The sequence below is a fragment of the Chenopodium quinoa genome, unplaced genomic scaffold (genome assembly GCF_001683475.1).
Source record: "Chenopodium quinoa cultivar QQ74 unplaced genomic scaffold, ASM168347v1, whole genome shotgun sequence".
Lineage (NCBI taxonomy): Eukaryota > Viridiplantae > Streptophyta > Magnoliopsida > Caryophyllales > Amaranthaceae > Chenopodium > Chenopodium quinoa.
In genome coordinates, this window is record NW_018744080.1 from 1,553,328 (window position 1) to 1,564,206 (window position 10,879).

At 36.3% G+C, this 10,879-nt stretch overlaps 1 protein-coding gene across 1 annotated transcript; it reads right to left on the bottom strand.

Annotated features, from left to right (window-relative positions):
* Positions 1–232: 232 nt before the first annotated feature.
* LOC110691430 (receptor protein kinase-like protein ZAR1) lies at positions 233–6,349 on the bottom strand. The gene is made up of 2 exons (XM_021868354.1): positions 4,454–6,349; positions 233–1,545 (listed from the first exon to the last, which is right to left on the bottom strand). The coding sequence occupies exons 1-2, from the start codon at positions 5,805–5,807 to the stop codon at positions 911–913; spliced, it is 1,989 nt and encodes a 662-aa protein (XP_021724046.1). The 5' UTR covers positions 5,808–6,349; the 3' UTR covers positions 233–910.
* Between the last annotated feature and the right edge of the window lie 4,530 nt (positions 6,350–10,879).

Sequence of the window (10,879 nt, forward strand, 5' to 3'; positions counted from 1 at the left end):
CAGTGTTATCTTTTCGAGCTTTAAGATTAAGATCTGCATAAATTAATAAATCAAACAAAAATTTGGGTTTTGCAGAAAAATGAACAGGGAGGTTGAAGATGATTTCGTCCTACTATTCTCTTTGTTGATCAACTTTTCCAGTCGAAGTCATCGTCGTGTTCAGCGGCGGTTTCCTTTGGTTAGCCTTGAGTGTGAGGGTTCCTCCGATGTTGCGTTTACTTCTGTTGATTATGGTCGGTCTTCTGTTGATTGATGTTGGAAGAAGAAAGGAAGAAAATCAGGGGAAGGGAGATGTGGTTGTTTTTGGGGATAGTTGTGTCTTTTTGCAATCTTGTAGCTAAACCATGGTTAAAGAATTAATAAATATTTAACTTAAGTTACCATTTGCTTAATAATATTAATTCGTGATTACCATTGATAATTAAAAGTTTCTGACTTTATCACTGAGAAAAGATAAAAGTTTGTGGTTACCAAAGAGAATTTCCCAAATAAAATTAGAAAAACTAGAACACAATTAGCTATTGTTTGTACAATCACTAGACCATATTCTACTGAAATTGAAGCCAATAAAGTTTAAATATCGATTCAAACATTAGTCGTGTTAGCACCAAATGTCATTCAATCAACTAGATAGGTCACACTAAATAGTCAAGTCACTTCTGTTGGTTCCCAATTCCCATGCACCCCCTGAACCTCCGAGCAAAGCAAAAAAAAAATTCAGGCAGCATATGTAACGATATCATTCTTTCTAAATTCTACACTCTTCCCGCTTCCCAGTTTTGACACCAACACAAGGCATCTTACTACAAAATATCACTACTAAGAAGTGAAGATAGGCAAAGATACTCTACATCAATTGAGTTAACCTAATGCTTCTAACAATCATTTACACTATTTAACATCTTACTTCTCATTGAAACTTGAGACGATCAAGGCTCTCAGAAACAGTTCTCATCCTCGGCCTCAGCTCAGGGTCCAGCTCTGTGCAGTTTAGAGCCATATGAAATGTGGCCAATACCTGCTTCTTGGCATGAACTTCATGCAGCAGAGCTGGATCTATGATCTCTGATAAAGGTCTCTCTTCCCTAAAAATCTTCCTCACAAGGCTTTCTAAGCCCTTTTCATCGTTGTCAGGTCCTGCACTTGGTAGCTGACCAGTTAATATCTCCATCAGTACAATCCCAAATGAGTAAACATCAGATTTTTGGGTGAGCTTGCCACCATTAGTTTGGACCTCTGGGGCTGAATAGGCAACCACAGATGGACCCAAGACCTTGGAGCCTGTTAAGAAAGACTGGCTTAAACTGGGCCTTTTTAATGAAGGGTTTGCTGATTTTGAGCGCCCACATTGGAGACGATTGATACCAAACCCAGAGACGTACGGATTAAGGTCCTCGTCAAGTAGGATTTTGGATGATTTAATGTTTCCATGAACGTATTTTCTCGGACTGCACTCATGAATATGCATCAAACCCCTTGCAGTGCCTTGTGCGATTTTCAGTCTTGAAGCCCATGATAAAGGTGACAAATCATTGGAGGATCCACCTAAACCAAGTCACCAGCATGGAATTAGCAAATAGAAGCACACACAGCTTAGATCATGGCATTGATAAGACTAGTGACACACATGCATTGAGCCTGATTATGATTATAGAGAAATCTCATTAAATATTAGATTGACACAGATGGAATCAACGCTGAAGATTGCTGTTCAACTCAAATGCAGAAAAAGTAAGGAGGCAAAGGTTATGGGAAAACTGTTCCCAGAAAGCTCATGATACAGATTTTGTAAAATACTCAAAATGAGTCCATTTAAAGTGCCATTCAGATAAATGATCACAAGATTATGCAGTACTGCAGTAGCATACTAGCATCACATAGTTTTAACAGTTGAATATGTGGCAATATAGGTGGGATACATCATCTAGATTCTAGTGCAATAGATGATCTAGTGTGTATTGTATGTGGAAGTGGAGAGGCATGTATCAACAAGATGGCCCAAGGAATACCAGGGAAAACAACACATCAGATGTTTGTTGGTAATCATTATTATGTCACGAGATGTAATCCATGAATCCTATGTAATGTCCGAAAAATACATGTATGATGTATCCAAAGCAATTACAATCTTTCAACTCTAAAAAAAACCCCAGCCATTTTAATCAATTCTGCACAGATACATTAGCCCATTATCTACATGTAAACAAGTAGAACGTGCTGCTTTACTCAGTATATCTTACAAGCTACAAACACCCATTATTGTAAGTGAGTATCCCTCTTCAAAAGGCCAATCATGCTAGGAGATGTAATCTGTTGTACCCCTCTTATCAACTCTAACTCCTAAGGTCCCAACACTACTCTCCCACCCCACCACACCCCTTCAAGTACAAGGAAAGCCAGAGACTCAATATCACGCACTATATACAGCCTATGTTAACAATTAAAGTGCTAAAAAGCACATGCTAGCTTGGCAGGTTACCAGGAACCCAAATCAATTATCAGGTTTCCAAGCAAAAATTCCCATGTTCCGCAGTTCAATAGTTCAAGAGTATCAGACTCCCTTGCTTGTTCAGCCATTTGAATGAGAACATGTAAAAATCGTAGACCGAGTGGTGTGGTCTGTAGGGCATAGGAGGCAAGGTTTCCTAACTTAAATTTTCAACTTTTGTGGTTTTTTGCATATCTTTACCGTTTAAAAGTATGGTACAGTACAAATAGCAACAAGAAACTACTCCCTAGTCCCTACGGTCTTGCACGGTAGCAACACCAGTTGTCAACCATTTTCCTGATTCCCCTGATCCTCTCCTGCCAACATATGCCTATTTGATGACAAATACAATATCTTTTTTAAGGACACAGTTATATGGTTCTGGTTTTGAACCTTCGGAGTTTGGACGCAGCTATTCTATCGAAGATATTCTTTTTCAAGAGTCCCCCACCCTTGATAGAATGATTTCCCTTTGTTATAGTTATTTAGATGTGGAAAAGGCAATCCAAAAGAAGGATAATATCACTACATAATTCATCCATATCAATATGTAATTGTCTAACTCAGTAAAAATAGACGAAATATCACCATCTTTTCTTAATCTTAAAGGCTGGTTAGAAATTGGTTCATAGTCTCCTACAACTTGTAACTTATCTTTCACAATGCTTCTCCACTGGTTCAACACTTGACTACTTGAGTCTCAACTAGTCGGGTACTCAGATGGTAATTAGACTAATCGCTGCTAAATCTTAACAACTACAGACCCAGCAACGATGGTATTGATAACAATTTTAGCATCTCCAGCCTCACCATTTGCTTTTAACTCAACTGCTCGGTGGACTTGCTCTATATTGTACATGTCTTTAAATGCACACGGCAAAAAGTCTTAAAAAAAAATTCTAGAAATCAAATCAGATAATAGCAGTTTTTGAAAAGGCACTCTAAGGCATATAAGAGACATGCAAAGCACATAAAGGCACAGTAATAGCATTAATTTAACATATGCAACCAGTTTTTACATAAATCTATCTACATGAAAGATGAATTTTCAAGTGCATAGAGAGTGTCCCAAAAGCAAGCCATGTTATAAACTAAATTTTGAATTGAAAATAAATAGTTTAAAAATGTTTGAATACATATATAGTATTTAGGACAAGGTAACATACGGAGTAAGAGTTTAACTTTAATGAGCTACCGAAGGATTCTTCAGCGCTGAATATCTATTTATCATAAACCTATAGTTAATTTTCTTTGAATGCAAGAATTATGAGTATTGAGTTTGCAATTTACTTGTATTTAGTAAGAAGTGACTATATTGTTGGAGTGCTAGTACGAAAAATACCATAGTCTATAGGTGACATAGTAACTATCTAAGATTCAAGGAACAATAAAATCACACAAGTAATTTAAGTCAAACATAATTATTAAGTTTATAACTCGTGCAATGTACGAAAATATGGAAGCTAATAATCCTAAATTTCAAGAAATGTGCCTCATGAAAAGGACTCTTATCGCCTCCATGAACTTTTTTAAAACAGTAGGTACTAGGTCTATGATTTGATTCTTGAATTTCATATCACATTTTCCAAGCTACAATACGAGTAGTTTGTTAGACAAACAGAAAGGCCTCCTATGCACCAATGTTCCTATTTCAACATCAGATTGATCATTATAATAATATCTAAACCCATGTCACCATGTTTTTACACATGAGCAGGCTCTTCCATTCATGTTAGAATTCATTTTACGAGGTAAATCATTCCATTAAAAAATTAAATGCGCTACGTTTAAATCTGAAGCCGTGTTAAATGATACCACAAACAAACTTACATCCTTGTCTTCAAACATAAACAAATAATTTCACCAATTAATTAAACAAAGAAACAAAGTACAGTACTAAGAATTTGAATTTTGAACTAGGCAGCATTAATTAACACAATAACAATAATGAAAGAGAGATTATACCATGCAATGCAGTGTACAAGCTGCCATTCCGAATGTAATCAGACACCAACAGCTTCTCATCTTGTGCATAATAATATGCCCTGAACCTTACTATATTTGGATGTTGGACTCTACTAATTGCCTCCACCTCGGTCTCAAAATCACGAAGCCGCCACGTGACATCATCGGCCTCGCTTAACCTCCTGACGGCAACAACCGTAGGGGGCACCACACCCGATCCTTTACCACCGCCAACCACCACTTTGTACACTATCCCACTCCTACTCTTCCCCACTACATAAGCTGATGCCCTCAACAAATCCTCTAATTCCAACCCAAAACCCTCTTCATCCACCACCACGAATTTACCATTTTTCCCTTCATCATCATCCGACTCCCCCACAACCACCCTCACGTGACTCACCATCTCCCCTTTCCCCATCTTCTCCTCACTAGAATTCCCCATTTTACCCTCCTTCGCCCTCAAATTCTTCCTCACAATGAACAAAAAGACCAAAATACCCCCAGCAATCAAAACCGCAAAAACCCCTAAAATCAACGAAATTGAAATCGTCTTCTTCCCCCCACTTTCTGAATTCTCCCCATTACCCAAATTAGGGCTCTTCGGGTCATCCGGATTTTCCGGGTTTCCGATCACATTAGGGTTTTGCGCTTCAGGGCACGGCGAACTCAACGGAAACCCGCATAAATTAGGGTTTCCGGCGAATGCAGTAGGCCCCTGATTAAGCAACGACCCCACCTGAGGAATCTTTCCGGTGAGATTGTTATGCCGGAGATCCAAGCTAACCATCACCGGAAACATTCCAAAACTCGCCGGAACTTCGCCGGAAAACTGATTATACGACAAATTCAGCGTCCCTTCGAGTAACGTCAACTCACTGAGCCCACTCGGAAGCGACCCGTTTAGGAAATTCGATGAAAGGTCCAAGAACCGGAGGCCCGTAAGAGACTCGATTTGGGCCGGAATCGGGCCGGAGAGTGAGTTATGAGAGAGGTCAAGGGAAGTGAGAGAAGTAGCATTGAAGAGACGAGGTGGGATAGTACTGGAGAAGTTGTTGTAGGAGAGAGAAAGACGACGAAGAGAGAGAATAGCGCCGAGTTCAGAAGGGAGATACCCAGTTAACGATTTGTTAGAGAGAGTGACGTCAGTAACTCGGTCGCCATTGCAGCGGACTCCGACCCAGTTACATGGGTCCGGGTCGGATTCGGACCAGGAGGAGAGAGAGCGAGTTGGGTCGGAAGTAATGGCGGATTTGAGTGCGAGGAGGGAGAGACCGTCGGAGTTGAGGGAAGAGGAGAGAGAAAAAGAGAGGTTTACGAGGAGAAAAAGGGTGAAAAATGTGGGTGTTTTCATGGCTGAAAATGGAGGTTTTTGGGGATTGAAAATGGTGGAAAGAGGAGAAAGCAACAAGGTGTTGCAGTAGCAGAGGAAGAAGGAGTTGCAGAGGAGTGAAGAAGGAGAAGAGGCCAAAGAATTAGACGAAAGGGAAGCATTATTACTTTATTAGGATTTGAATTGAAAGGTGTTTAAAGTGTGGAGATTGTTGTTGGTATCGATGTTGTTTTTAGGTGGTGTTTGTTGTGGAGTGTTGGTTTCGAGAAGAGGGGCCATTATAGTGTGTACTAAAATTGCATATAGACATATAGTACATGTTTGAGCGTATGCTTCATTTTTGAATTTCTCTTCTTACCAAGTGGAGGGAGACTTATGCCTTATGGAGTTATGGGTGTGTTTGACTATTTGGTCCAAAATACTTCTTCATTAAACTATACGCCATTACGCCGTATGTTTGTATAGACGATTTAAGTTCTATTCTTCTGAGCTTCTGCCAGAGAGCATAGTAGGTCAACAGAGCAGAGTAGCTTAGCAGTGCAGACCACAACAACTCAAAAAAAAAAAAAAAAAAAAAGCCTTATATGAATTATACGGAGTACTTTATTTATTCATAAAACTACTCGTATATGACGTATGGACGATTTCACTTCTAAAGTATTCATATGGATTATGAAGTATATGGGCTTTATTTATATTCGAATGTTATTTCTAGTCTCATCTTATGAATAAGGTTGAAAAAGATCGAACCCAAAATGAGCCGATTTTTTGTCTTTTTGAGCTTAGTTTAGTAAGAAAATATTAGTGTACGAGATATCTTGATAAAAAATGAGGTTCCAAACATTTTATTTGAGGCTGAATTGTTAAGAGTTTGATTTATTCAAGCTTTGTTCACAGATGCACTTTTTGCATTTAAAGTTTAAGCTTGAGCATACATTAACTTCGATTGGGCTTTAGAAACGGATTTCTTTCAATTTTCAATGCATTCACTTATGGTCTGTTCTCATACGTTGAAGTTCGGTTCAGTTCAGCTCAGCTCATTTCAGTTTAGTTCAGTTCAGCTCCTAATTGCCTTCTCTTATAAAATATTCATTTCAGTTCAGTTCAGTTCAACTCCTAATTTCCTTCTCTTATCAAATATTCATTTCAGTTTAGTTCAGTTCAGCTCAGCTCAATTCAGTCAATGAGAACATACCCTTATTATATATGAGATGTTTTCCCATATTTCATAGCGAAGTTTTCATGCATACATGTGATGTAATAATTTGTAAATTTTACTTAGTCTTCTAATTTTTTTTTTTTTTTTTTGACAACTACTTAGTCTTCTAATTTAATTGAGTTGTTGCTAAGGAAATTAATGTAGCATATTGTTCTAGTCATATACTTCTGATAACTAAGAGTCTCACTAGTCATATATACATGTATTGTTCTAGTTTAGACTTTAAGATATAAATAAATTCAGAAAAAGGAAAATAATTTGAATTAGAAGACTTCTTTTGTGTAATTATGATATTTTAAACATTAATGCCATTAAATATTGATGATGAGATCTATGAGGATATGGCGAATAGATTGATGTCATGATGTGTTGCCTTTTTATTATCTTTTCAAGTGATGCTACATATACAGTGTTGTATGTGGTAACCCACATACAATACCATTATATATCTATATGCATGTCACATCAAAAGGGAGGAAAAAAATAAGTGTGAAAAATAGGAAGAAACTAAATGGAAAAAGTGGACCTCAAAATGCAAACCAATCAAATGCAGCCAATAATGGTTGTATGTGAAGAGGCCCACATACAACCATTGTATGTGTAGTCTTTCTACATTTTCGCTTGAACATGTTCAATTTCGTTTTCGTCCCAGTTTTGTACTCCATATCCTATCTTCGTGATTTTCTCATTACGACTACTAAGCATTTAATCTAGTAGGTTGAGTCACGTAAATCCTTACTTATCTTGTTTATTTCAATCATTATTTTTTGAATCTTGTTTATTTCAATCATCAATTTTTTATATCATCCATTATAGTTAAGCATAAATCAAATACAACACCGCCTAATTCATAAAATCATACAATTACAATTGAGGTTTTAAAAAACAAAAATTGTTTTAAGTGAGACAAATTAATTCCTATTCGTGTTTTCCTAATGCATGGGGTTGGGACAATTTAAATTTGTTTGGATCCAAAATCAACAATTTGAATCGAATAAACAAATTAGTCACCAATATAGGTCCAAAGTCACCAAAGAAGTGATGATAGCGTCAACTCTTTATCTAGAGTAGTGGCCTTATTAGGGAAAAAGCTGTCAAGATCAAATAAATGGAGGAGTAGAGACATGTGAGTGTGAATCGTCTTTTCCAGTTTCCACCTAAATCAACTTTTTGCTAAACTCAACGCACCAAAAAGTAGAGATTATTACGTCTCTTTGGCTGTTTGCCCTTTTTGATTAACTCCTACAGTTCTACTCACGGATCATAAACGGTCCGCTCCCATGTAATTGGTACCACTAATTTTATCTCTAATCTCCATTGACAACCAAAGGAATCCTATAAACCCCAAAGTGAGTAGATCAAGTTTCAAGTTCCTCGAGGTCATTTTGCATAGTTACAAACACAGTGATTACTAAACATGTTTATACATTATACATCAAAAATCAAATAACCAACATAGGTAACTACTGACATTAATAGTAGTTCAAACTAAGGGCATGTTCTCATACGTTTAAGTTCAGCTCAGCTCAGTTCAGTTCAGCTTCTAATTTCCTTCTCTTATAAAATATTCAGTTTAGTTCAGTTCAGTTCGGCTAAGTTCAGTCAATAAAAACACGCCCTAAATCTAAGTATCTAACAACCAATAACAGACGATTATCAAACAAGGTCAATTATAACTATGTTATTGCTTGTACATACTACGGAGTAAATATAATAACTTTGAAATTAAGTAATTAACTTGATCAAGTTTTATAATCACTTACCAAAAAAATTGTACAAGTAATAACAAAAAAGTAGGGAGTATCATGAAATTCTTCTCTTGTCAAAAAGATCTTATAAAGTAAAAATACCCCATATTAGATTTGTTGAGGACATGAGTGACAGTAGACCTGACAATCCTGATCTGACCTGATTGACCCGACTCGAATGACCCGACCCGTAACCCGAAAGTTGACCTGAAATCATTGACCCGAAAATACCCAAACTCGAACTAACCCGACCCGACCCGAAATAGAGTTGACCCGAACATGACCCGATGACTCGAAGTGACCCGACCCGAATGACCTGACCCGAAATTGACCCGAAACCCGAAGTGACCCGATCTGAATTTAACCCAAATTGATTGACCCGAATCAACCCGATCCGAATTGACCCGAATCTTAAGTGAATAGAGTGAAATAGTGAATTACTTAGTTTAGGGCTTCTTTATTTCCTACGTAATAGGTACTCATTTTTTTTTTTTTAACGATTTTACTTTATTTTTCCAACTATTTTTTTAAGTGAATTTATTTTGGTGACCCGACACAAACTTGACCCGAATTGACTCGATTCGAATTTGACCCGACCCGAAATTGACCCGAGAATTGATCTTAAAAATTTTACTCGACCCGAACAAACACGACCCGAATTGACACGACCCGAACTTGACCTGACCCGAACTTGACCCGAAGTGCTAACCCGATTTTGACCCGAATCTCGAATCAACCCGACTCGACCCGAACCCGACCAAAACATTTGCTGACTCGAACTTGACCCGACCTGAATTGACCCAACCCGAACCCGGCCGGAATGACGTGTTTGCTAGGTCTAAGTGACAGAGTGAGTTTGAATATGATGGCGGGGGTCATATGCTAATTGATTAGAGAATATACATTTAAACATTTTCTATTACTCCAATGATAAATAGGCAGACAAATGGTGGTTATGACATGTTGTGGAATGATATGATGTGACTAAAACACCACTATTACCATTTTAGGGTGTTCAAATTAGTAATCATATATTCATATTTTTAGAACAATTCTGAATCACGTAAAAATACTACTCACATTGACATAAGCACATAGTGTAGAAATTCAGATTAAAAATGCTTCCTCTCGAATTCTTCGTAACTTAAAGATTGTCTCATTTTATTTAGCATGATCTCAGCCAATCCTCTATCTCAATTACCGTACATACTATTAGGGAAAAAAAAAATCTACCTACTTACTCAATACAACTCTTAGTTAAATGAAAATAAAAAATGAGACAATTATTAAAGAACAGACTAACAGAGTATGACATCATACTCCATTTCATAATGGTTATGCTTTGAATGACCATCAAAGGCTAAAACAAATTTAACAAGAAAACAAATTAAGGCTAAAACTTCAAATTTTAGAATTAACCTTACACTGAATGCCTTAAACAATACTAAATGATCTTCAGAAACCACAAACACCATGATAGTAATTGATGCAACTAAGGGCCTGTTCTCTTCCGTTGAAATTCAGTTCAGTTCAGCTCAGCTCAGTTCAGTTCAGCTCTTAATTTACGTCTAATGATATTACTAATGATATAAAGCCAAATTTCATTCTTTTAAGCTCTTATTACAACGACGACGACGACAACAACAACAACAACAACAATAATTAATAAGTAATAAATAATAATAATAATAATAATAATAATAATAATAATAATCAATAAATAATAATAATAATAACAATAAATAATAATAATAATAATAACAATAATAATAATAACAATAATAATTGAAATAATAATACTAATAATAATAATCAATAAAATAATAATAATAATAATCAATAATTAATAATAATAATAATAATAATAATAATATGTACATTTGTATATATATATATGTATAGTAATAAATAATCAAAGATCACTAAACCGTAGTTAAAAATCACTAATTAATAAGTTCAGTTCAGTTCAGCTGAGTTCAGTCAATCGGAACAGGCCCTAAGCACATTAACTCAGAATTTATAGTGGTAAAAAATAAAATTTTAAAAAAATTCAGAATTTACAGTAAGCATGGAAATGAGTTAGAAACCAATTTCTATTTCATATAGTAATCTGTTGTCGAAATTAA